The sequence below is a fragment of the Manis javanica genome, chromosome 11, assembly GCF_040802235.1.
Source record: "Manis javanica isolate MJ-LG chromosome 11, MJ_LKY, whole genome shotgun sequence".
Lineage (NCBI taxonomy): Eukaryota > Metazoa > Chordata > Mammalia > Pholidota > Manidae > Manis > Manis javanica.
Window position 1 is genome coordinate 28,829,435 of NC_133166.1, and position 27,308 is coordinate 28,856,742.

General features: G+C 47.7%; 2 protein-coding genes across 23 annotated transcripts in view; one reads left to right on the plus strand and one right to left on the minus strand.

The window, feature by feature from the left end:
• The window catches only part of LOC108385276 (liprin-beta-2), a 194,181-nt gene extending 172,015 nt beyond the window's left edge, over positions 1-22,166 (plus strand). For 9 of the 16 annotated variants that reach the window (XM_073216097.1, XM_073216101.1, XM_073216100.1 and 6 more), the window contains 5 exons: positions 125-250; positions 920-1,108; positions 2,250-2,426; positions 4,538-4,603; positions 17,166-17,286. In XM_073216097.1, the coding sequence (XP_073072198.1) occupies positions 125-250; positions 920-1,108; positions 2,250-2,426; positions 4,538-4,603; positions 17,166-17,252 (645 nt within the window). In that variant the 3' untranslated portion in view covers positions 17,253-17,286. Of the gene's footprint in view, positions 1-124; positions 251-919; positions 1,109-2,249; positions 2,984-4,537; positions 4,638-5,769; positions 13,111-17,165; positions 17,287-21,874 lie in introns of those variants that run through there. The other 7 variants (XM_073216098.1, XM_073216108.1, XM_037026350.2 and 4 more) reach the window with 5 other exon arrangements.
• Positions 181-26,567, minus strand: CYB5R2 (cytochrome b5 reductase 2). Of its 7 annotated transcripts, XM_073216116.1 has the most exons (11): positions 22,959-26,564; positions 22,269-22,406; positions 21,354-21,623; positions 21,016-21,088; positions 18,680-18,786; positions 18,117-18,246; positions 17,460-17,543; positions 16,683-16,768; positions 15,462-15,561; positions 421-526; positions 181-308 (listed from the first exon to the last, which is right to left on the minus strand). In XM_073216116.1, the coding sequence occupies exons 3-11, from the start codon at positions 21,429-21,431 to the stop codon at positions 296-298; spliced, it is 777 nt and encodes a 258-aa protein (XP_073072217.1). In that variant the 5' UTR covers positions 21,432-21,623; positions 22,269-22,406; positions 22,959-26,564; the 3' UTR covers positions 181-295. The 7 variants fall into 7 exon arrangements, with proteins under 7 accessions (XP_073072217.1, XP_073072216.1, XP_036882249.2 ...); XM_073216115.1 differs by having other exon boundaries at positions 260-526; positions 22,959-26,567; XM_037026354.2 differs by lacking the exons at positions 181-308; positions 421-526 and adding an exon at positions 13,240-14,571 and having other exon boundaries at positions 21,354-21,613; positions 22,959-26,548.
• Positions 26,568-27,308: the final 741 nt, after the last annotated feature.

Consider the following 27,308-nt stretch of genomic DNA (forward strand, 5'->3'; position numbering starts at 1 on the left):
CTAGGCATAAGGGTCATCTTCTGGTGAGGATCTGGGGCAGGCTCATTCACAGGGTTTGGCCCCACAGAAGACCATGGCAGGACCTACCAGACTAACTTGTTCACTCTCCTCCTCCGTCTCACAGAGTAACCTTTCTCCTTCTGAAGTCGTGCAGTGGTCCAACCACAGGGTGATGGAGTGGTTGCGATCCGTGGACCTTGCAGAGTATGCACCCAACCTTCGTGGGAGTGGTGTCCATGGAGGTCTCATTGTGAGTGGTTCTTGAGCCCACCTGCCTTGGTGTACACTGGGGTATTCAGAAACCAGTTCTTAATGGGAAGACATAAATCCTATTACAAATTACTAATATTTCATCTGAAACCCTTACATAAATTGAAGTCTCAAAATATTTTCATAATTGGGAGTTGAGAATTAATATACCTCATGGATGACTTCTGGAAGGTCTTCCCTAGCAACAGATACAGAGGGTTCCAGGACAAGAGGGTTGTATGAGAATCAGCCATCAGCAAGGCAGTTCTTCCTGCACCTAGAGGAACAGATGGCTAGAGATGTGATGGGGAGACCACCAAAATATAACTGGCTGCTTGTCATGATATTCAGGTGCTCAGATTTGTCAGGTGCAGCCCAGTGGGGACATGAGGAACTGATGCCTTGGGTGTCACGCAGAGTGGACCCCGGGAGGCAGCCTTAGCCAAGAGGTCGCAGTTCCCGGCGGGTCTGTGAAAGAGTCAGCAGATGTACTAGTGTCTGCTCAGAGCCAGGCCATGTGCCAGGTAGTGGGGGAGCAGGACACCCAGCAAGTGTATGATGCCAGGCCCTCCTGTAGAGGCACTGCTGTGCCCGTGGGGGCCCACTTTTCAGTGTTACCACCAAGAACCATCTGTGGTCATCACCAGGTGGCTCTGTGTTTCTTTCTTAGATCCTGGAGCCACGCTTCACTGGGGACACCCTGGCTATGCTTCTCAATATCCCACCACAAAAGACACTCCTCAGACGCCACCTAACCACTAAATTCAATGCCCTGATTGGTCCTGAGGCTGAACAGGAAAAGCGAGAGAAAATGGCTTCACCAGCTTACACACCACTGACCACCACCGCCAAAGTCCGGGTGAGTTGCCAGACCCTTTCTGGGGCAGTCCCAAGACCTGCCTCTGGCCCTCGTTTTGTACAGCAGCTGGCCCAACACCTAGTGTCAAACCTGTGTGCCACCTGGAGGAAGTGGCATTCTTTGCATCCGCCTTGGGAGTTGGGTCTACTGTGTGTTGGTGTTGGTGGGCCAGTTCCCCACCACTCAGTCCAAGGAAGAGAGGGCAGACTTCTTCACATGGACAACTATGTCCAGATAGCAGCTGTTCTCAGGTGGCTAGGAGCTTGTCCACTACCCAGCACTGCCTTGACTCATTCCCCTTGCAAAGCAGACAAGTTCATGAAGGCATCAGTGAGCTTTAGGTTACCTTCAGCTGGGCCTGTCTGGGTGGCACAGTGCCATGGGAGTCTTAGTCAGAGCTGTCCTGCCAATGCAGGGAGTGTTCCTGTTGGCAGCAGGCCTCAGAGGCCTTGTGCTGTGGACATGGCCAGCACACAGCTATTCAGAGGTCACGCGAGCACCAGCACCACCCACTCGAGCTGTCTGAATCCCACCAAGCCCACTAGACCTGCCTGAGCCACACTGTCCCCAGATAGTGTCCTTCTCAGCTGGCAGGCCCTCTGATAGAAGCTCTGGAGGCCAGGCTGGCCTGTCCCCGGCAGCACAGGAATGCCTGAGTCCACTGACCTTCTCCCCCAAGGAGCAGAACAGGGAGTGTGATTAGGAAGCAGTGCTGGGTGAAACTAGACCAGGAGGAAGGGCCACCTGGGGTTCCTGTGGGGCCTCCCCAAGGCATGAGGGGCTGCTAGCAGAACAGAGTGCCCCTGCCTGGTGCCAGCAGCCGTGGTCAGGCAGGCCCTCTCCAGTGGCATCCTGCAGGAATTCCCAGTGCCCCAGGAAGTGGGACTGTCCCAAGTGGGACAGCAGGCTCTGAGTTCTAGGCACAGAGTCTTGGAGGAGCAGCAGGCTCTCCTTAGATTAGTTATCCTGTTGACCTTTCCCGGTGTAGACATTGCTTAACAGGAGCTCTATTTTGAGTTTTTCAGGAAATAGTTTGCCTTTGTCCTTTCCCCCAGGGCTTGCTCCTAAATGTGTTGTCAGTCATACCTGTACACCAGGTTGATGACCTTCTCATTATAGTCTTACATTTGCTATGTTTTAGCCAAAGAAACTAGGATTTTCACATTTTGGAAACATAAGAAAAAAGAAGTTTGATGAATCGACGGACTATATTTGCCCAATGGAGTCCAGTGACCGTGTTGGTGAGAGTTACAGGGTGTACAGTGGCTACCGAGGCCTCAGCCCCCTTGATGCTCCTGAGCTGGATGGGCTAGACCAGGTAGGACAGATTAGTTAATGCCCTTGTCTCCTGTCCTCTGTGCACCCTGAGAGCTCACAATAACACCACGTGTGCCATTGTATAACTGCACCTCAACCCCTACTTATGTGCATGCCTTGCAGAGAACATTCTAGCAATTGTGTACCCCTGGACCAGCCTCTCATCAAACCCTGAGGGTGGCCAGGCTATGGAATTGCACCTTTGTAAAGGGGCCAGGCTTTGGGGACCGTTGCCAAAGGTGGACTCAAGAGGAAAGACATTTAAGGATTCTTATACATTTTTAGTAACTCTTAATGTTATCTTCAGCACCAGTGGCAACACACGAACTTGGACAGAGGTCCAGAATCCATGGATGATCCCAAGAGGCTCAGAGCTCTGTGCACTGTGCTTCAGTTGAGGGACAATCCTAAGTGCCTTGGGTCTGTGGCCAGTTTTGGCTGAGATCCAAGGGACAACAGCAGGGATTTCTGCCACAGTGAGAGTGTAGCACTGTGTGTATGCCTTATGCAGCAGCAGTCACTTCTTATAATAAAAACAGTATTTATGTAGAAAGCAAAGAGCACGCCCATCTTCAGTCTTTTTGGGGGACAGCTGGATGCAGCTGGAGATAGTCGTGCTTACCGTGCCGCTGGAGAGCTGATGGCACTGCGCTGGCTCCTCGGCTGGATGCACACTCAGCTGGCCAAATGTTGGACGAGGGGGATGGAGCAAGCAGGGACCCCCGTGTCCTTCAGAAGAGGTCTGTGACCTCACCCCTTCAGGCTCCACCTCCCCATGTGCAGCCAGCCGAGGGGAACCTCCTGCCTGATGTGCGTCCTGACTGGAAGTCACATCTATTGTGCACACCCCAAAGCTGGTGTCTGTTTCAGCTGCGGCCAGAAAGACCCTCTGATCTTCCCCGTGTTTTGTCAGCCCATTGCTGACGTGGCTGGGCCCATAATCGTCATGGCAGTTGGTCTGTCTGTGTGGCAGAGCTGGAACAGACCTGTCCTCCTGATTTAGAGGCTGACCGACTGATAATGGGTCTTCCAGATGGGCCTTGTGTGGCCCAGGACTGAGGGAAAGACATGCCTTGCCAGTCTGCGCTCTTGCTTAGGAGATTCCAGTTTGTTCCAAGGCAAGTTTTGGCTCCACCGGTCCCCCAGGCCTCATCTGCAGAACAGTAGCAGCACGGTAACTGTCTGGGCTGGAGCAGGGCCTGAGGACCCCTTTGAGAGCACTCGATTCTGTCCCAGATGGAGGCAATGCTAAGATATGCTGCTGAAATTACCAGCAGCCTCAGGCGAGGCCCTCCTGGCCTTCCCTGAAGTCCAGCCAGAGAGAAGGATCAGCTCAGCAGCTGGCACGACTGATGCTGTGCCCAGCACCCAGGACCACTGAGCGACAGGCACCTCTGGGGGCGGCCACCTGCGCACTGCAGCCACAGGGCCATAGGCCAAGCTTTGTCTCTCATTCCTTGTGGTGTCCTGGTTAGAGAATCTCTGCATGTGCCTGCTTTCAAACCCCATGTGGAACCATCACTAAATCTCTGTGTAGCCTTAAGCAAAGCCTGTATCTCTTTTTGGGCCTCAACTTTCCCACTTATAAAATGAGAGGTTTTACTTGATGCCCTGAGAAGATGCTTCCAAATCCAATCGACAATGTCTAAATAGGCTTAGGGAAGAGGGAGCAGGCCAGCACCACCTAAGGAGGAGAGCAAAGGAGGGAGGAAGCTCTGTCAGCAGAATTATACCTATGGGGGCGTCAGGGTCTGCGGTCCTGTTTGCGCCAGAAACTGTCAGTGTATTTAACATCCTGAAGGCCTTCATCCCTGCTGCTCTCTGCTCCTGGAAATGGCTGGAGCTCGAACACGTGCTATAGGGCTGCTGCTGACCGGCCCTGGCTATGCCAAACTCCTGTGTACCTCGAGTGCTGGTTGCCAGGGTGGGCTCCAGGGGAGCATGTGCATGGCAGTGTGGGACACTGGGAGCTCTGCCCTTCCCCTGGGACCGAAGCAGCATGTGCTCACCTGTCCCTCCTCAGGGCCTGGCCCACTCCCCCAGGGCAGCATGCCGTCTGTGAGTCACACGCCGGGTCCCTGTGTGCTGACCCAGATGCTGCCCATTTTGCAGATGGCGCCTTCGGAAGGCACTGTGACGCAGATAGGGCTCCTCTCCCAAGACATTCACCGCCTGACGGTAGGATTCTGACACTCTCTCGACAGTAGGACAGGTACCAGGGAGGCTCCATGAGCTCGGTAGTGGTACACAAGGCCTGGAGCAGCCTCCATACTTCCGGACCTGTGTTGTCCTATTGTCCATGCCTGTGCTCTGGGAGAGCAAAGGATGGCCCTGGGCACTGGGGCAAGAGCCTAAGCCAGCTCTGAGGCAGAAAGCAGCCCAAAGGCCATTTCCGTTAGCTTGCTGCTGGGCCCTGATCTGCTGAGGGCACTGGGAAGGGTCACAGAGGGGCCTTGAGCTGCCGCTAGCTAACACGCTAGGTCTTAGGTCCTCTGTCCAGATTCAGAGTTGGTGGGAAAACCAAGGTGTTCTGTAGCACTGGGTTACCTGCCAGTCAGCCCAATGCCCATGAGACAGACTTCCTATCATGCCTCTGACTTCATGGATATCACAGGCATGGGGGCACATCCTGGCATGCCCAGTGACAACACGATGGAGGAAGCATGGTCTCGGAGGAGAGAAGCCACTCTGGAGTGAGGTCCATAGGGTTCAAGCCTCTTCCTAGCTCTGGGACCTGGGGCAAGTCATTCTCTAAGCCCTGGCTCAGTAATCCATAAAGCAAGGCTAATACTGTCTTCCTTACAAGGGGTGCAAGCAGACCAGAGCTGGTGGCAAAAGGCCAACCACAAGAGGAGGTTTATATTTTTGAGGGCCTGTTAGTACCTGGGTGGACTGTCCCATCACTGGGTCCACTGGCTATAGCATCTTTCCATACTGAACCTGCTATCTCAGTCCTTTGCTTGTTGATCTATCAAGGCATGTTAAGAAAGCTACATTCAAGGGCAAAATAGAATCTCCCTGAATCCAAATGGGATTGTTTTTATTCAACATTTTTTTCTTGGCTCACACAGCAAAATGAATTCACCCTACCTTGCCTTTATCACATCGAATAGACCTTTGGTGGCCTTGAAATAGCAACTTTACCTCTAAGGTCTAAGCAATGTATTATCTTGATCCTGTTGCCTATTCTTCCCCAGTATGTGGGGTCCCTGGAACACCATGAACTTAGAGGGTGCCAATGTCAAACCGATCACACGCAGAGCCCTCTGGGTGCCCAGGCAGCTGCCACAGGGCAGCCTTGACAAAAGGCTTGTTCACCTACCCCTTTGGCTGTGTCCTTTCAGACCATGTTGAGCCAGGACCAGCTGCTGAATGACTCTTGCCTGGCTGCTCCCAACTCTGAGGACTGGAGATGACTTTCTTCATGGCTGGGAGCCCAGAGAGGCACGTGCGGGGGTCCCAAGCCTCTGCTTCAGTGGGAGCTGGCACCCAGCCACCTGCAGAGTGCAGATGGGGGCTGGCAGGAGGGAAGCGGAGCTGTGGAGTAGCTGTTCCGCAGGCAGCCCCAGGAGCCCTATGTTGTCAACCGTGCTGTGCTCTTCACAGCTTTTATACCTTTTCCACTGTATACGTGGACTGCATACCAGCTCTGTGGGGAGGGCAGTGAGATGTCAGCACAGACTCAATGGCTGGTGCTCTTCCTTGTGGCAGTCGGGAGGTTCTTATGCCAAAGCAGAAGGGCTATGAGTTCATAAAAGCTCTGCTGGAAATTAGTTCTAAACATTGTATAGTGACTGAGCTGGGTGAAATGAGAGGGAGCCCCTCCTTGACCGAATCCATGCAGAAGCACATATTTATCTCCAGGGTGACAGCAGGTTAGGAACAGTGACTCCCTTCCCACTGCCTGGCTGCCGTCACCCTACCCTCATCTGTAGGGATGTGGCAGACTTGGTACCGCTGGGCTCCCAGTGTCAGAGCAGCGGCACCTCCAGCACCCCCTCAGGGCCGTGGCCCTCAGAATAGCTGACAGGCAGGCAGAAGCCTTTCCCTCATCAGCCTCAGACACAACTGTCTCATCACATGCTCCCCCGAGTGGATGGCCCATGGGCACCCTAAGCCAGCGTGTCCACTGCAACTCAGCATCTTCTAGACCAGCCTGTTCCCTCTCAGGCGTTCCTGCCTCAGGGTGCGTTGCCACATTCAGTCCTCTCCCAGCCAGTCTCCTGCTGGCGGTTGCCTGTCCTCTTCATCCCTGTGACACTACTTCAGGCCTCACCTCTCATCTGATTTGCACAGCTAGTCTCCTATGTGGCCCCTCACCTTTCCAGTTGGCTCCTCCAGACATTCTCTACCCTATTCCTTAGAGTGACTTTGTCAAATTGGTTTTTATCCTGTTACCTTTCTGCTAAGAACTTTAGTTCCAGAATCACCACAATGCAGTTCCAGAACCCAGAGTCAAAGATCCCTGCACCCAGGCCCTTCTGAATCTTCAGCCACACAAACTGCACTGTAGCCTGTGCTCCTTCTCACACGGTAGGATGTACTGTCCCCTAACCCCATCACTGCTCAGTAACACCCCTCCTCTAGTTGTGACAACCAAAAATGTCTCCAGATGTTGCTGGGGGCAAAACTGTCCCTAGTTGAGAACCACTGGGCCAGGGAATGGGGTGAAAGTGAGGCCAAGGTAAGGAAAAGTGAGTCAGCTGGAGCCAGATGAAGGAAGGCCTAGAAGCCAGGCCCCTGTAATTTATGGGGGAGACACAGGCAAGGACTAGTGAAAGCAGTGAGAGGCTCACAGCAGAAGACAGGCAGGGTAAGATTCGTGTTTAAGAAAACGGGAGGAGGTGGGGAAGATGGCAGTGTAGAAAGAACCTGACCCCACCTCCTCCCACCTACACACTGACGCTATACCTACACATAGAGCAGGTCAGCCCGTGAAAGAACTGAGGCCTGAGCGAGCACCTGCTGTGCAATGAGGGACAGAAAGATCTTATATAAAAGAACAGGAGAGGTGGAGACAGGGTAACAGCAGGAACCCCAGCCCAGTGATGTGCAGTGGGGAGGGAGAATGCTATGGGACCGGGTGGATTTCCTGCCCAGGGAAACAGATTAACAGCTGCACTTTAAGGTTCATCTGGATTATGAGTGAAAAAATCCAATTTTCAAAGGTAAAAAGCACCCGTGTTTGGTGGGGGAACTGTTGGAACTCTCTCTGGGATCAGAGGTGCTGGTGAGTGCCAAATTTGCATTCCTTCCACATATTCATAGTGCAACTGGGAGCAGGGTCCTGCATGCACAGCAGTTGGACCCCTGATCTAGGCAGCCTCCCAGTCTCTGCATACCCCCATTCCTGCAGGAGATCCAGCAGTCCCGTAGGGCAGCACTAGCAGTGGTGCTTGCCCAAGCTCACACTGCCTGTGCCCACCTGTCACCCAGCGCCCACTGGAAGATCCCCAGAGACTGCACCAGCCCCTCCTGGCACCAACTAGGGAGTTCCCCAGATGCATCCCTAGGCTGCTGTTCGCCCACCACCCAGGAGCCCTTCAGACCTCAATCCCCTGAGACACATGTCTCCTGTTCATCTGGCCCCAAGCCAACACCACCAGGCACACAGTCTACACAGGGGACCTCCCTGCACAACGGCAACCCTTCAAGACTGGGAGAGGGGGCCCTTTAAACTAATTCACAGAATTAAGCACAGAAAGTCAAAATGGAACAGAGGAATATGTTCTAAATGACAAAACAAGGCAAAATTTCAGAAAAAAACTAAATGATGGAGAGCTAACCAACCGACCTGAAAAAGTATTCAAAGCAGTGGTTACAAAGATGCTCACCAGACTTTAGAGAAGAATGGATGAGTTCAGGGAGGACTACAACAAAGAGAGAAAACAGAAAATAACCAGAGGTGAAGAATAATAAATGAAATGAAAAATATACCAGAGAGAATCCACAACAGATTAGAAGATGCAGAGGTATGATCAGTGACTTGGAAGACAGCATAATAGACAAGCAATCAAGAGGAACAGGAGAAGGAAAAAATAAAATTGAGGATAGGTTGAGGGAGCTCTGAGACAACATCAATGTCTTAATGTTCACATTATTAGAGTCCCAGGCAGAAGAAAGGGGGTAGGAAACTTGAGAAAATAATAGCTGAAAATTTTCCTAACCCAGGAAAAGAAACAGACATCCACGTCCAAAAAGGACAGAGAGCCCCAAACAAGATGATCCCAAGGAGGTACACAATACAATGATTAAATTGTCAAAGATTAAAGATAGGAGGAGGCAGGTCCAGGATGGCAGCATATAAAGAACCTGAACCTACCTCCCACATACACATAGAAGCTACACCTAAACACAGAGAATTCATCCTGAGAAAACACAGGCCTGAGTAAACACCTTCTACACAAGGGATAAAAAGACCACATAAAAATGTCAGGAGAGATGGAGGCATGGTAACAGAGGAAACCCTACTCCCAACGCAGCCTTGACATAGATGAATCACTTAAAACCTACTATTTCTAAAAATAAGGTAAGGGAATCACTAAAAGGTGTTAAAGACAACATCATACATAAAACACAGAGGAAGGGGAGTAAAAGTAGTGCTGTTAGAATGTCTTCAAACTTTAGCAACCATCAACTTACCATAGATTGCTATAGATGTAGGATGTCATATGAACCACATGGTAACCACAGACCAAAAACCTGTAATAGATACATAAAAAATAAAGAGAAGAGAATCCAGCCATAACACTAAAGAAAGTCAGCATGCATAAGGAAACGGAGCAAGAAAGGAAGAAAGGATCAGTGAATGAAAAAAAAATCAGGAAACATTTAACAAAATGACAGTAAGTACATACCTATCAATAATTACTTCAAATGTAAATGGACTAAATATTCCAATCAAAAGACAAAGGGTGACTGGATAAAAAATATAAGACCCATCTATATGCTGCCTCCAAGAGACTCACTTCAGACCTAAAGACACAGACTGAAAACTGAAAGGACAGAGAAAGATATTCCATGCAAAAAAAATTTTTTTAAAGGCTGGAGTAGCAGTACTTAGACAAAATAGACTTGAAAACAAAGACTGTACCACGACACAAGGACTTTTTATAATGACTGGAGGCTGAATCCAGAAAGAAGATGTAAGAATTGTAAATAACTACACACCCAACAAAGGAGCACCTAAACACATAGAGCAAATATTAACAGACATAAAGGAAGAATTTGACACTACTACTAAAATAGTAGAGGATTCCAACACCCGACTTACATCAATGGATAGATCATCCAGAGAAAAAAAAAAATCAATAAGAAAACAGTGGCTCTGAACTACACATTAGACCAAATGAATGTAATAGATATATACAGAACGTAACATCCAAAAACAGCAGAGCACTCATTCTTCTCAGGTGCACATGGAACACTCTCCATGGCAGATCACATCTTAGGCCACAAAACAAGTCTTCATAAATTAAAGATGACCGAAGTCATACCAAGCATATTTTCTAATCTGGAAAAAAACACACATGTGGAGGCTAAACAGCATTCTACTGAATAATTAACTGGTCAGTAGAGAAACTAAAGAGGAAACTAGACAGTACTTGGAGAATAATGAAAATAGAAACACAACAATTCAAATCTTTTGGATGCAGCAAAAGCCATCCTAAGATGGAATTTTACAGTGTCATAGGCCTACCTCAAGAATGAGAGCAAAAAAAAAAATGAAACTAAAAGCTGATTCTTTCAAAAGATAAACAAAACTGATAAACCTTTAGCTGGAGTCATCAAGAAAATAAAGGACTCAAAATCAGAAATGAAGATGAGTTAGAACTGACACCACAGAAACATGAATTATAAGAGATTACTATGAAAAATTATATGCCAACAAATTGAACCTAAAAGAAATGGATAAATTTCTAGAAACATGCAATCTCCTAACATTGAACTAGGAAGAGATAGAAAATCTGAATAGACCAATTGATGGTAACAAAATTGAAGCAATAATAAAAAAAAAATCCCAACAAACAGAAGTTTGGGACCAGATGGCTTCACAGGAGAATTCCACCAAATACTTAAAGAAGAGTTAATACCTATCCTTCTCAAACTATTCCAAAAAAGAAAAGGAAGGAAAGCTTCCAAATTCATTCTACAAGGTTGTGATACCAAACCAGACACTATAAAAAAAAATTACAGACCAATATCCCTGATGAACATAGATGCAAAGATCCTCAACAAAATATTAGCAAACCAAATTAAAAAATACAGTAAAAGGATCATTCACCAGGACCAAGTGGGATTTATTCCAGAGATGCAGGATGGTTCAAATAACCAGTGTGATACATGATATACCGTATTAGCAAAAGGAAGAATAAAAATCACATGGTCAACTCAATAGATGTTGAAAAAGATTTGATAAAATTTAGCATCCATTCAAGATAAAAACTCCCAACTAAGTAGGTATAGAGGGAACATATCTAAACTTAATAAAGGCTATATATAACAAATCCACAGTTCACATCATACTCAATGGTGAAAAACTGAAAGCTTTTCCTCTGAGATCAGGGACAAGACAAGGATGCCCACTCTTGTCACCTTCCTGCGACACAGTACTGGATGTCCCGGCTATAGCAATCAGACAAGAAAAAGAAAAAGAAAAAGAAATAGAAGAAGTAAAAACTGTCACTATTTTCAGATGACATGATACCATATATAACCCTAAAGACTCTACCGAAAAACTATTAGAATTAATGAATGAATTCAGTAAAGTAACAGGATATAAAATCAGTATAAAGAAATTTGTTGTTTTTATATACAAATTATGAATTGAGACATTAAGAAATCAATCCCATTTGCAATTGCATCAAAAAGAATAAAATACCTAGAAATAAATTTAACCATGGAGGTAAGACCTATACTCTGAAAACTTTAACACACTGATAGAAAAAACTAAAGACACAAATAAATGGAAAGCTATTCCATACTTATGGGTAGGAATAATTAATGTTGTTAAAATGGCTATACTGCCCAAAACAATCTATAGATCCAGTGTAATCCCCATAAAAATACCAATGGCATTTTTCACAGAACTAAAGCAAGTAATCATAAAATATGTATGGAACCACAAAAAAAATCCCAAATAGCCAAAATAATCTTGAGAAAAAAGAACAAAGCTGGGGATAGCACACTCCCTTGATTCAAACTATACTACAAAGCTACATGAATCAAAACAGTGTGGTAATGGTACAAGAAGAGAAAGACAATGGAACAAAGAAGAGCACCCAGAAATTATCCCATACTTATACAGTTAATTAATCTATGACAAAGGAGGCAGGAAAACACAATTTCTTCAATAAATGGTGTTGGGAAAACTGGACAGCTACATGCAATAAAATAAAACTGGATCACTGTCTTACACCATACACAAAAATAAACTCAAAAAGGATTAAAAATCTAAATGAGACATGAAACCATAAAACTCTTAAAACATATGCAGTATAACTCTTGAACATGAGCATTAGTAATATTTTTTTGGATATGTCTCCACATGCAAAAGAAACAAAAGTGACAATAAACAAGTGGGACCACATCAAACTAAAAAGCTCCCACATAGCAAAGGAAACCACCAAAAATAAAAAAGCCAGCATACTGTATGGGAGAATATATATGCAGATGATCTATCCAGTAAAGGGCTAGTATCCAAAATATATAAATAACTTACATAACACCAAAAAAAAATCCAAGTAAATAATGGGCAGGGGATCTGAATAGACATTTTTCCAAAGAAGACATACAAATGACCAACAGACACATGAAAAGATCCTCGATATCACTAATCATCAGGGAAATGCATATCAAAACCATAATGAAGTATCACCTCACACTAGTCAGAATGGCTGTATCAACAGACAACAATAACACATCTTGATAAGGATGTGGAGAAATGAAAACCCTTGTACACTGCTGGTAGAAATTAAATTGGTGCAGTCCCTATGTAAAGCAGTACGGAGGTCTCTCATACAATAAAAGAAAAACTATACAACCCAGCAATTCCACTTCTGGGAATTGAACTGAAAAAAACAAAATCAGTAATTCAGAAAGATATATGCACTCCTACATTATCACAGCATTATTTACAATAGCCAAGATATGGAAACAAGCTAAGTGTCCATCAACAAATGAATGGGTAAAGATGTGGTACATATATACACAATGGAATGTTACTCAGCCATAAGAAAGAATGAAATCTTGCCATCTATAAAAACATAGATGGACTTAGGGGGTATTATGCTAAGTGAAATAAGTCAGACATGGAAAGACAAATACCATATGATTTCACTTACATGTGAAATCTAAAAAACAAAACAAACAAATAGACTCAAACACAGACGATGGGCCTCTGGTTACCACAGGCGGGGGAGGGGTGTGAACATGGGCAGATGGGTGTAATAGGTAAAGGGACTTAAGAGGTACAAACTTCAAATTATAAAATAAATTAGTCATGGGATGGAAGTACAGCATAGGGAATATAGCCAATAATATTGTAATACTGTTAATGACAGATGGTAACTACACTTATGGTGAGCATCTAGTAATGTATATAATTGTCAAAACACTATGTTGTACATCTGAAACCAATATACTGTCAACTATATTTCAATAAAAAAAATTTTTTTAAAGAACAATATCTGAGTAGGATCGTAAGTAAGGGATCTGCTGAGGATGCACTGAACACATGGATGAATGAAGGCTAGCCATCTCTCCACGCCCCGACCTCCACTGGCCCTTTGAGAGATCATCCCTGTGTTTGGCCACCCTGACAATACTACCCAGCTGTGTTTCAGACTCCCTAGAGCAGTGCTCTCTCTCTCCTGTACCCTGCCCCCACCACACATACATACTTTGAGTAAGAAATCCACTTACACCAAGTTCCTGCAACGCTGGAGGAACAGTGTTCCAGTTTTTGTGAAAAGGGACTGACGTGGAATTAACAGACCCAGATTTGAAGCCCAGCTCTGACGCCTACTGGCAGAATGACCTGGGGACAGGTACTTTGGTCTCAGAGCCTTAGTTTCCTCATCTATAACTTGAAGACAAAATCCCCACAGAACCTCTGGCCTGTTATGAGAATTATACGAAATACAGTGCAGAAGTGGTTCTACCCACTCACAGATAATGCAGAGCAGCAGCACGTCCCCCTGGCCATGAAGAGGACAGGCCACCATGGTCACTTGGGACTCACAATATGAAAGCTGGAACCTATTTTATTTGCAAGTTCAGAAGCTTCTGTATGTAACCATCCCCACCCCACATGAGAAAAAGGCCTGGTATTCAGAAGATGCTAGGAAAATGCACCCCTTGCCTACATTTGTTGCTATGAAGTGCAGGAGCCCATCTAACCTATGGATTTACTACTGCCCTGATGTGTTTTTACACACATTATCCCATTTGAAAGATCTTGCATAAGAGGAAAGGTGCACATGGAGGGTAGCTGTGACCTTAAAAACAACACTCTGGGGAACAGGGTTCAAGAAAGATTACTGGAAGTTGGCATGACCCCTTTTGGATTCTTCTGCAAATCCACTCTGGCACTTTTGCCAGTTCTGACCTCCCATGGCCACACAGAATCCCATGCACACAAAGGGCAGGCCAAGGCCTTCTAACTGCCTTGTAGGCCCCCCACAGAGCTACACCCCATGGGCTATCTGCTTTGTACTGAAGTTTATTTCTCTAAACTATGGGAAAGATACTGAAATGGGGTTCCTTCAAATCTTCCCAATCAAGGAAGCCTCAAAAACCACTTTGTCTCCAGACCTTTGCAGCCCTCCTTAGGCCCACACCCAAAGGAGAAGAGTGCAGTGTGCCCAAGGGTGCATTCGGGGCACTTCTGAACACACTCCAGGTTAACAGCTGAACTCACTTTGAAACAAATGAAAGGGACCAGGCAAATGTCCTAAGAGCAAGGGGAGAGGATTAGTAGGTGAAAATCATGTCCTTGGTGTAGCCCAGTTTCTCCAGGTTAGGGTGAGCAGCTGTCTGGATCAGAGGTGGTGGGCCACACACCAGGATGAATGTGGATTTCCCAGGAGGAGGGAGATGTTCCTTGATCATGTCAGCAGTAATGAAGCCAGAGCTGTACTTCCAGCCTGAGATTAAGCAGAAGAAATCACCTGCGGGGTGCCACATTAAGTCCCTGACCCCAGGCCTCCTACCCTTCCTTCCTGAGGCCAGGGAGAGGGAAGCCAGGCTGCTCTCTAAGGCCCAGAAGTCTGCACTACTGTTCTCTGCAGAAAAGCTGGGAGTAGAAGCCATGGGGGCCCAGGCAGCCCTCTTCAGTATTTATCCCAGAAGCCACTCTCCCTGCTGGGGCTCTGAGGCCCCCTGCTGGTGTTCGCCTGCTGTAAGCCCTAGCAAGGACGGAGAACATGACAGTGAGGTGGGATGTCCCAAGGTGTGAATCAAGGCAAGGAGCCAGGGCTGTGGGAGGCCGTGTGCTGTGCACTTGAGGCTCAACTGGAAGGCACCCTCTGCTGGGCAGTGAGCTGTAGGACAAGGCAGGCACAGCTCAGTGCAGTGTGGGACAGCATCCTGAAGGTGTGGTGGACATGTATGGTGTGCATGGCAGTGGTGGCGGCTGGGTGTGGTAACAATGCATCAGCTGGTGGGGCTCAGCAGGTGAGGACTGCTCTCCAGGTGAGGTGGGTGGTAAGGGGTAAAGGGGCCAGTGGCGTACACGATGCATCATGGGTGAAGGCTCTGTGGGATGCTGGGTGCAGTGCGGCATGGAGCGGGCATTCAGGGTCCCTCCTGATGCTCACTGTAGTGTGTGGAGAGCTGCTGTGATATCGGACACCTGCCCTAGACTGCCCTTACAAGCAGGTTGTCCCAAATCCTCTCTTCTTCAAATTCCTGCATTTGCCATGTGGAGACAGAGCCAAAGGTCTCAGCCCTCTAGTGCAGTCCTAACAAGCAAACCAACCCAGGGACTAGTTCCTGAGGAGGTCAAGGGTTCCTGAGCCAGTCAAGGGGATCATACCAATAGGAGGCCTGTCCAGGGTGTACCAGAGACTGAACTGGTCTGGGCGAATTCTGGCAACTTCTTCAAGCTCCTTTCTCATCAAGATATCCTCCTCTGTCTAGAAAAGAAGCAACGTGAGCAAAGCCCCAACCAGGACACCCTGCATGTTCCCCAGACTAAGCACATGAGTCCGCACCTTCCTGCCCAAGCTACCGCTGCTCTAGTTTGAGTGCTCTCCCCGTGACCCCTGGGGCAAACAAAGGCTCCACTGCAGGATGCTGCACAGGAGCCTCTCTGTGGTGCAGAGGCTGAGAAACCCCATGGAGTTATTGTGATTGCCCTCCAGCTAGAAGGCCATGGCTGTGCATGTGCAGCGTGGCCTCTCAGAATCCCAGCCTACCTCCAACAGCCATGCTGTGCGCCAGGCATGCTAAACCCAAGTGGAACAAGCTCGATGCAGGCCCAGGACCTTCTTCAGGGAATGTAAGGGGCTGCGGCATTATACACAGTTAATAAAACAGCACTGGAGAACTAAAGGGGGTGACAGCAAAGGCGGGTGCTTCATTTGGGGGAAAGGGAGCCAAAAGCAAAAGAAAGTTGTCACAGGCTAAAAGATTCTGCACGGAAGACCTGAACCTTAAAACTCTTCACAATTCTTATCCCAATAGTTCCATTTCTGAGGTTCTGTTTAAGAAAATAATCTAAAAGTCATTGAGCCAAGACACAACTATTCCTGTTATCACTTATGACTATGAAAACTAAAAGCAACCTGAATGCAGAAGATTTAGTAAATTTTGGAGCAACTTGATATAGACCGGTGAAAATATCTGTAGAGTTTTAATGAGAAGAAAATGCCTGTGTGGTAATGCTGAGTGAAAAAATAAAACAAAAAATTATATACATGTTATTATATAGCATGTATAGAAAAAAGAAAAAAATAAGCCATATATTTATATGCTTCCCCATTTTCTGAAATTTCCAGAGAATATCTATAATTTTACACTCAGAAAGAATTAAGAAGTAAGGAAAGAAGGAAGGCTTAGTGTCTAGGACTGGTTGAGGAGACAGAGTTAAAAATTAAGATGGGAAAGCAGGCCTGGGCTGAGCCTCCCACTAGGGCTCCTGCAGAGGCAGGCATGCAGGCAGCCTGCGCTCAGTCGGCTGGGAGGAATGAACGCAGAGGCCCTGCTGGGCAAACACTCCACCTGCCCTGCAAGCTCGGCTGACGGCAGAACTGACCTGGTTGCCGAGGAGGAGGGACATCCTGGTCTTGTCTCTGGGGTCTCTGGTGATGTGGCGAATGAGCTGCAGCATGGGCGTGATCCCTGGAACACAGCGGACAGACCGTCTTCTCTCCCTCCCCGATGTCCACTGTCCCTAGTCTATAGCTGATTAATAGCCTTCCTTGGCCCCAATTCTACTTTCCTCATTTCTGTCCCCAAAACGCAAAGTGGGGCACCATTCTTCATTTCAGTTTACCCTTCTGATGCACCAATAAACCAAAGGCCCTTCCTCCTTTCCATATGCAGGATAGAAGAGGCGCTGGCTGTGGCACCGGCATGGGGGTCCCCTCACTCACTAACCGACCAGGGCTCAGTGTACCCATCTCAGCAAGGCAGTGTCCTCTTTCACAAAACCACCCACGACAAGTAAATGTGACAAAGTGCCTGATACGGTGCTTGACACACTGCAGGTTTCCTTACATGTTTGTTCTATTTTCAGGCATTCATTTTCAAGGAATGGCAGGTATCAGACTTGAACTGGACGTGCAGACCTGGCCCCCAGACTCTTCCATGTCTCCCAGCCTGACTTCAGAGGCGCCCCAGGACTCCTCAGGCAGCCACTGTGTTGGTTAAGGGGAGCAGAGGATTAGTTTCAAGGCCTGTCACTGACGCTGTGATCTCATCTAAAATAACCAGGGAAGAAATCTCTCACATCACCCATTCTAGGATCAAATGACACTAATATCAGAAAAGTCTCAGGGCTTACCCAATGGGGCCCCCAGAAGCCTCTTACCTGTGCCACCAGCAATCATTCCCAGATGATGGACCAATTTTTCTTCAGGCTCACTCGTTTTGTATAGTTTGATTGAAAACTTCCCTAGAAACACAGAGGACACGTCTGACTTCTGCAGCTCTTACCTGATCGCCTGCAGAAGATCACTGCCTTTCCTTGGGACTCCTGGGAGGCAAGTTCACCCAGGGAAGTGGCTATGCTATTTTACCAGAGGGCAAGCCAGGCCCTCCTGGGCCAGCCCCAGTGCACAAGGTGAGGGGCCTGGGCCTCCATGGGGAATCACTGGACCTTTTCTTCTGAGGAAGTTCTGTACAGCCTCACAGGGCACTCTCACCCACCGCACTGAATGAGTGAGTCAGTGATAAATATGTGGTAAAGGAATCAGTGTGGACTCTGCCCATCAATCCACTTTTCAGCATCAGGAGGCACCTTTTACAGATTGGGCATTGTGCTGGAGACACAGTGATGAGGAAACACCGAATCACTTCCCTACCTTAATGGAACTTAAAATCTTGTAAAGTGGGTATATAAATGAATGTATGAAGACTTTAAGGACAAATCCATGTGACTCAAATCTGAGGAGTTTTCTAGAACAGTGGAGCAACTTCAGAATTATTATTCCTCCCAGCTGTAGGCCCAATCTGAACCCCCTAGTACCTGGCCCATGATACAACAGGCGCCCCATTGGCCCTCGAAAAAGGATGGTGTCCCCAATTTTCATATTCTCCAGGTACTGAGTCATCTTTCCCCCTTCTGGATAACTGGGGTGTACATTTTTGAAGTAGATCTGAAAAATAAGGCAGCATGGTTTTCACACCCTCAGACCTAAGACCATGGCCACATACAAATAAAAAATGCATTTGCTACTGGGAAGGATGCAGACAAACTCCTCTGCACTCACATTTGCTCTAAGCAACTCCTGAGGATTCACCAGGTCAACAGCTTCCCTCTTAAATGACACTTTTGGAAAGCCCTGTCTAAGGCAGGTGTCCCTTCTCCAACTTACCACTCTTTTTTTTTTTAATTAAGGTATCATTGATATACAGTCTTATGAAGGTTTCACATGAGCAACAATGCATTTCACCAGTCACCCATATTATCAATTCCCCCCCCCAACACACACACTGCAATCACCATCTATCAGAGTTACTGCTTTCCAACCCACCACTCTTAATAGGCTTGGGAGAGTGAGGCAGCTGGACATGGTGCGCATCACTTACCTTTATAATTAAATCCACAAAGCCTTGATCATCATCACTGGACACAGGCGTGTAAGCCCTGACCACCAAAACATCATCAATTTTGGCCAAGAGATGGACATAGTTACCTACAGAAAAGGTATCAGATGTTAAGCTGGACCCAGGATTCCCAGAAAGGACTGAGCTTCAGGGAGGTGGATGCATAATGTGGCAGGACACATGAGAGGAGGGCCAAGCAGGGAAGGAGCCCACATCCAGGATGACTAGATCCCACGCCTGCCTCTATCACTCCACGCACTACCTTGGGCAAGTCGCTTCACCCCTCTGGGGAAACGGGTATGATACACCTGCCCTGCCTCCATCATAATGTAGTTGTGAGCTTCACATACAGGAAACCTACTGTTTCAAAGGACTTTGTGGAACAGGAATAGCTAATTAAAGTTGGAAGCTGAGTATTAAAAATAGCAGAAAGGAGTGTTTCCCTTTTAAAAAAAATTTTTTTCTAAACTGGTTATATCACAGTCCCCTCATCTGTATCCTGCTGCTTAGCACAGAGCAGGCCTGAGCTCACAGGTGCACAAGGCCCCAGGATTTAGACATCCACAGACCAGGAGTTCTAGAAAGAGCACTGTATCTTCCTGACTGATGGCTCTGCTGGGGGGCAGCAGTGGTTTCAACCATGTAATGCTGCTCCTCCAGGTTAGAACTGAATGGACCAGGTGTGGATCATGGATCATGAATATATCCCAGTGTCACATGATAGACTGGACTGTTCAGGTTTCTGTTGCATTTAACTCGGGAGACTGCAGTGACTAAGGCAATTAGTGGTAAGGGCAGAAGCTGCAATTAACAAAGGCTAAAAGATGGAGGCAAGAGGAAGCTCTGTGCCATCTCACCAAGTAAAAACTGTGTATGCACAGGAAATATGGCATGAATATGCAGACAAAAGCAGAGACCTAGGGAGAAACAGGAGGGACAGGAGGAAAGGAAGGACGGGGCACTAGAGGGGCCTGTCCTTCCAGCTGCTTCAGGAACATAAGCCAAAGTCTCTGAGGAGGGCCTGGGTACAAATACTCTGAGCTTAAGAAAAGACAGGCTCCATGCCTCCGGCTTCTGCCTGACTGGGCGCCAGGGATACCCAGGAATAAATGCCTGAGGCAGCTTCCTTCTGAGAATGAATGTGAGTCTGGAAACCTTAGAAAGGCTCTTTCAGATGAAGCCAACCTGGGAGGGGCCTGACCTGGCAGCATCCTCAGAGAAAATGGGGCTTCCCCAGCTAGTCCCTCAGGCCCCATCTCTAACCAGCTTCATTTCAGCAGAGCTTGGAAGCACAGTAGACTCTCCCAGATGCCTCTAAATTACCCTGTCCCAAAACTTTGCACTGCCTACACCAGACTGAGGAGAGAGTGGGTCACAGCAGAATCTAAGGAATGCTATAGCTCAAAGTTTTTCATTCTTCTAGCCTACTGGCCCCACAGGCCAAGCAGAGGGCTGGAAAGCAGGCTGACTCTGAACCCTCATGGACAGAGATGGAGGGAGGAAGCAGCAGGATGCTCAGGAGGGGCAGATCGGCTGCCTAGTGTGTAATTTTATCATGACAGAGGTGAGGTGGAGGTTTTGGCGCACGCACACAGGACAAGCAGGCCATGGATGAGGACCTCCGCTATGCAGGCAAGCAACACTAGCAGTTTGTAGAAAGCTCTGGATCCCCAGGCTGTGGACCTAGCAAAGGTTTTCCACCTCACTAAGACTGACTTAGCTGCCTGGTGGTGTCACCGACTACAAACGGGTTAACTCGGAACTCTAGGGCTGCTAACGTCCATGTTCACAATGGGTTCCTCCTTGTGTGGGTCTAAGGCCCCTGCTGAGAACCCACATGGTGGGGGACGGGGGTAGGGGGTTCCTCCTGCCTCCATTCTGGGCCTTTGTCCTGACCGTAGGGGAACATCAGTTCCTTCCATCCCTCCCATGTGCACAACACTTGGCAGTTTCTGAATTTTCACATCCACCAGTCACTTTACCCTCACAACAGCCCAAGTGGCAGGCAGGCCTCGGAAACCCCATTTCATAGACTGAGGCTCAAGAGACTGAGGAACTTGTCATAGGTTGTCCAGCAAGGAGCCTACAATAAGATCTTAGACCTTCAGACTCTAGACTCACATCTTTTCAGTGTCCTTTGAGATAGTACTGTTGCGTCAGCCCAAAGTGACCAATGACAGAGGGAGTGGACTGTTCCCAGGCCCATCTCCCTACCTCTCTGAGCTCAGGTATCACAGGAACGGTATCAGGCAACCTCTACACTCCTGCTGAGTTTCTGATAGGAGCACAGGGCCTGCAAGACCCCAAAGGCCACTCACCTACAGGGAGCCCTAGAATGTGGTCTGGTGAGGGCAGTCCAAAACGGAACCTCCGGGTGTTGTGGCTGATGTGCTAATAAAACAAAACAGAGGAAGGCTCTCTCAGCTTTCTAGAAGCCTTGCCGGGCAGCTCACATGCCTGAGAAAGGAGCTCCACTTGGTGCATGCCAACAAGTGTGCATTTGTGCGCACACACACACACACACAATGGGTGGGGGTCACAAACTGGAGGCCATGAAGTGCCTGTTCCATTAACTCACCATCCCAGCCAGCACATCCCCCACCACTCATATCCTCTTTCACCTGCCTCTGGTTGAGGGAGTGGACTGATCCATTACCTCTTTCTCAATCAAGGGCAGAGAGTACTTGGTTTCAGAGTCTTGCAAGGTGATAAGTTTTCTCCTCCTTGAGTTCATATTCTTTAGGGCCACCAGGAGCACTGTGACCCCAATGATGGTGATGGCAAGGAGCAGGGATGGGTCCTAGCCAGTCACAATGTGAGCAAAGCACCTCAGGTCCTGCGTGCCCTGGGCAGGACAGCTCACAGGCACAGCGGCACCCTCACCACACCAAAGGCGCAGAAGAAGCTGGGCTGTGCCTGAAAGAAACTAGGTGAGAGGAAAAAGCACCAAAACATGAAGCCAACAGGTAGCCTCCTCAGAGAAGCCTCTCAGACTTGTCATTAACCAGTCAAAGAGAGTCCCTGGCCCTCAATGGTGTGTTGACAGCAATTAGGAATTCAGGAAAGTGGAGGTTGCAATAACAAGGTAAAGCAAACTCAGTAAATACATGTTATGACAGGACCCATTGTTCCTCCCTCAAAATATGCAGATAAACTCTTAACATGTGTCTTCTTGAGGTGTTTCTGCAGAAACTCAGACCCCATCAAGTAGACCACCTGCTGGCCACAAGCATCTAGGCCACAGACAACTGGAGTCAGAAGATTTGCAACTAAGAGACCTGAGATAAGCCCCTAGTACCTAACCACTGACCAGTCACAAGAATGTGCACTAGCTGATCACACACCCTGGGACCCTCACTCATAATTTTGCCCTTAACTCTGCTTGTAACCCAACCGGGGAGTTCAGGAATTTACACATTAGCAGCCCAGACTCCTTACTCCATAGCCTGCAATAAACTCGCCTACTTTCTTTCACTACCCCCCGTGTCACTGTTGGGCTTGCGGTGGAATGGTCGAGCAGGGCCCGAGCTTGGCCTGGTCCAGTAACAGACAGAAGGCAGGCTGCGCCTACCATGGATGGCAGGGACAGGTGGGTCGGTGCGTCAGCTGCATGTAGGCTGGGCCAGGCAGGATGTTTCAGGCCTCCTGCTCATCTGCCTCCATCCTGGCTACAGCCAAGGGTGCAAGCCCTGGGAGTCTCCTCCTTGAGCTGGAGGAGGTGATGACATTACTTCTAACCCACAGTCTAGAATGAAGGCCCCAGTCCCCAAGGGCAAAACTCCTCCAGGGGTTGTTGTGGCTGGGAGCTAGTGGGGTGGGGGGCTTCCTCTCCCAGTACTCCCCCTATCCAGGCCCAGCATGGGCAGGGGTTGGGTTGGGGTACTTCTGTCTTGGGAGTGCTCCATTACCTTAGGGCCTCGAGTCAACTACACCCTCCAAAGCAGGCGAAGGGGGCCCAGCACTCACCTGCCAGCGGCTGGGCTGGCCTCCCGCATCCGCCCCCAACCCTGCCACCCCGCTCTGCCAGGCCGGCTTCCGACACCAGTCCGATCGGTCGGGCTCCGGAAAGTCCTCAGGGCTCTCCACCTCACGCCGGGCGCCCGCCCCTCGCCGTCCCACCCACCGGCCGACGCCGGCCTCCCCGCCCGGTCCCTGACTCCCTATTCCCGCTCCGGGCGCCCCGTCGGACTCTCCCCGGCCCTCGCCCGTCTCCACGTCTCCGGCCTCTTCCCGCAGGGCCGTCCGACCCCCGGGAACACACCTGGAACGGGACACCAAACGTCGTCGAGGCGGGGCCGGCTGGGAGCCGGTGCGCGTCTCTCCGACCCCGCAGGCCCGCGATCTCCGGGCGCCGCTCTGCAACCGCGCCTGGCGGACGAGAGACGCTGAGCCAACCGCGGGCCGCGCTCCCCGCGGCTGACCCCTCACCCCGCCAGGCGCACTCTGAGCGGCCCTGACGGAGAACCCCCACTCCTCCGCTTGTTCAAATTGTGGAGAGGCTGGAGGGAGGGAGGAGCGTCTGGATGACCGGGAGGAAGGGGGTGCTGGTGAAAGAAAAGGGCATTCAAAAAGAAAACAAAAGAAAAGGAAAGTCAGGCCAATTCGAAGACTGCATAAATATATCCTTGCGACACTCATACTGAACTCCGACTCTGAGCCTGGTCAAGGGCCAGGTGTTGCTGCAGTGGGGCTGTAATCGAGGTAAAGAAGACAGTCGTTCAAAGGGCTCATTGATTCACTCGTTCATTCGCTATTGGAGAGAGAAATGGAAGGAACCCAACACTAGACCTAGAGGAGGCAGAATGTCGGACATGGACAGTTATGGGGGTCCTTCACGTAGGTTTCAGAGCCTTGGTAACTCCCCTCCCCCATCAGTTCTCTATTGCCGGTGTCAAAGGTAAATCCCTGCCTCTTGGGCAGGATTGAGACGGAGAAGTCAAGGAATAGATAACTACCCCACTGCCAGCCCCGAAACACACACCAGGGTAATGTAGAGAACACTTCCCCTGACCTGCAGATGCGCGGAGAATGTCAGATGTTTTCATTTTGACAATCTAATAACTAAAACCATGGCTTGTGAACCTGATTTACTTACCTAATTGCTAAGGAGGTTGAACATCTTGCATGTGTTTGTTTCTCAGAGAGCTGCTTTTTCTGGGGGGGAAAAAAAGCCTACTTGTGACTTTTTCCCCTTTTTCTATTGACTTATCTTTTTCTTGCTGATTTTTAGGCATCTTATATGTTTTTTGCCAGTTACATCAATTGCAAATGTTTTCTCCCAGTGTGTAGCTTACTCTGCCTTTCTCTCTTTCCTTTCTTCTCCCCTCCCTTCCCTTCAGCTCCTGCTGTCTTTGTCTCAAAGCCATCTGATGAATACGCGTGTGTGATTGCAATGCAGTCAAATGTATCAATCTCCAATCTTTTGCTTTTATGGTAGTACTTTTTGTGACTTGTCTATTCCTAATCATAAAGATATTCCATATTTTCCCTGACAAGACCTTCTTTCTCTCTGACAAGATTTTCCCTTCACATATAAGTCTCTCAACCACCTAGAACTGATTTCTGTGTATGATGGGAAGCAGGGATCCAATTTGATCTTTTCCATATGGATAATATGTTGCTTCAGTGCTATTTATTGTATTTATCGACTTGCTCAAACCTGGTCACTAACTGGCAATGCCATATATCAGTTTTCATGTATGTATGAGTTGGATTCTAGCCTCCCTGTTCCTCTTACATTGATCTAGTTGCCCAACTCCTGTGGCAATACCACACTGCTCTAATTGCAATAGTTTATAACAACTGTTTATATCGTTCACTCTTATATGTTCTTTGGCTCTCAGTTCAAATTTCACTTCTTTAAAGATGCCTGATCCCATCCCCCAATTTAAGTAGATGAACACGTTACATTCTATTCATAGATTTTACAGTTTGTAATTATATATCCTGAATACTTAATTGTTAAATGGCTGATTCTCACATTAGTCTGGAAGTTCCATTAATGGCAAAGACCTCATTTCCCCAGGACTTAGCACAGTGACTGTCACATAGATAACATTCAATAAATATTTAACGAATGAGTTAATTAATCTCTGCCCTGCAGCATTTAGCACACAGCCTGGGACATGGTGGATAAATACTACTCATGGTAGATGCTCCAGAAAAAAACAAATTATGCCCCTTCTGTGCTTAATTTGTCTCTGTAAAACATGTCACCAGATGACATACATATTTTATCTATTTGTTTAGTGTCTTTGTTTTAACTCCTGCTGCATCCTGACCATCATAATGCTGTCTGGCACTTGGTAGATGCTCAATAAATATTTGTTACATGCATGAATGAAAGAACAAGCTTTATTTTCTTCCTTTGAGTCAATCAAAAATTTTTATTTTTGGCTTTAGAATCCATAGGCACCTCACTTTTTCCTAGTAGTTCTTCTTAGTAGTTAGCCTCTTCCCCCCACTCTTCATTCTCATTTTCCTTCTATGTTACCAGAGAGGCAGACAGTACAGCCTCCTTTATTAATTGTGGACCAGGATAAAAGCAGGCATTTATCTGGGCACCTGATACTTTTGAGAGGGCAATGATTCTCCTGGCTTCTCAGCTCCCCTGCACTCTTCTTATGTGTCTCTCCCATGCTCCCATGCTGTTTGGTTTGGTACATCTTCTACTAATCTGACATAAACCATGAGCACATCTCGCTCCCCAAATCCCCAGCTCTGCAACAGGGCCTGATGAAGAGTGGGCTCTCATCACGTGTTTGCTGAAACAAGAAAGAATGACCATCTATTGGTGTCACTGAGCATATATGAGACTCCATTTCTGCAGGGTAGCTTCCTTCTCCTGTGTGGGGACTAAGCCCCTTTCACTGTTGAGACACCCCTGGGGGAACTGATGCGGTGGCCAATTTAAAGCTGGCTGAGTGTATGCTCTCTAAACAATTTCCAGGCTGTTGTGGGCTTTTTGTTTGATTTTTAACTAGAAAAAGATTTATTTCCACTTTACCCCTTGAACAAATGACCACCTCTAAGGTCTTCCCCAAAAGTACCCACATCCTAAGTCCCAGAACCTGTGAATGCTGCCTTATAGGGCAGAAGGCACTTTATGGCTGTGATTAAGTAAGTTAAAGATCTTGGGATGGGCAGACCATATGGGGTTGTCCATTGGGCCCAACGTGAGCACAGGAGGCAGAAGCAGCCATTTGAGCAACAAACTCTGAAGTTGGAGGAAGGGCCACAAACCGAGGCACGCAGGTGGCCTCTAGAAGCTGCAAAGGCAAGAGAAAAGATTTCCTTGAGAGCCTTTGATAGGAATTGGCCCTGCTGACACCCTGATTTTAGCCCACTGGAATTGGTTTTCTACTTCTGGCTTCCAGAACTATAAGAGAATAAATATGTGCTGCTTAAAGCCAGTAAATTTGTGGGGACTTGTTACAGCAACAATGAGAAACTAATACACTAAATGAACTATTATTTTGTTTGCTTATACTTTGATTTACTCCAAAACCATCTTTTCTGTGATTTGAATCAGAGGAGCCAGGGGATGACCCCCACTCTGGTTCTGATGCTTTTGCTGCTCTGATTGTGAGACTCTCCTCCTGTGAACCCCCTCCCTCCTGCTGCCGGCCAAGTCTTCAGCTTGTTGTCTCTGCCAGGCCATTTCAGCCATCCACCCACTCAATCCTTTTGTCTTCACCCTGGTTCTGGTCTCTCCTTTGTGCATTGTGCAAAAATGTCATCCTGAACAAAGAGTCTCAGCAGACACATCTAGCTGACTGGGTAAGCTTTAGGAGAGAAAACCGATGGAGCGCCTATCCCACTCCAAGCATACAACACCACGACTGATCAGAGTATTTTCTTAATTGAATTTCCTTGGTTTTCCTCTTCAATGATTTTTTTTGTATCATTAATCAACAATTACATAAGGAATATTATGTTTACTAAACTACCCCCATCACCAAGTCCCCCCACAAACCCCGTTACAGTCACTGTTCATTAGCGTAGTAAGATGCTGTAGAATCACTACTTTTCTTCTCTGTGTTGTACAGCCCTCCCCGTACACCCCTCACCTACATTCTGTCTGCTAATACTAATGCCCCCTTTCTTTTTCCCCCTTATGCCTCCCTTCCCACCCATCCTCCCCAGTTCCTTTCCCTTTGGTAACTGTTAGTCCATTCTTGGGTGCTGTGATTCCGCTGCTGTTTTGTTCCTTCAGTTTTTGCTTTGTTCTTATACTCCACAGATGAGTGAAATCATTTGATATTTGTCTTTCTCCACCTGGCTTATTTCACTGAGCATAATACCCTCTAGCTCCATCCATGTTGTTGCAAATGGTAGGATTTGTTTTCTTCTTATGGCTGAATAATATTCCATTGTGTATATGTACCACATCTTCTTTATCCATTCATCTACGGATGGACACTTAGGTTGCTTCCATTTCTTGGCTATTGTAAAAAGTGCTGCGATAAACATAGGGGTGCATCTGTCTTTTTCAAACTGGGCTTCTGCATTCTTAGGGTAAATTCCTGGGAGTGGAATTCCTGGGTCAAATGGTATTTCTATTTTGAGCTTTTTGAGGAACCTCCATACTGCTTTCCACAATGGTGGAACT

Excerpts from the sequence above, each read along its gene's own strand:
- CYB5R2 (XM_017642651.3), bottom strand. The coding sequence starts at position 21,431 with ATGAACTCAAGGAGGAGAAAACTTATCACCTTGCAAGACTCTGAAACC. Across the intron at positions 17,544-18,116 it reads CCTGTTGTATCATGGGCCAG|GGAAGTTTTCAATCAAACTA; the intron begins GTACTAGGGGGT and ends CTGTGTTTCTAG. Across the intron at positions 14,572-15,461 it reads CCTGGACAGGCCTCCTATTG|GCTGGAAGTACAGCTCTGGC; the intron begins GTATGATCCCCT and ends GCTTAATCTCAG.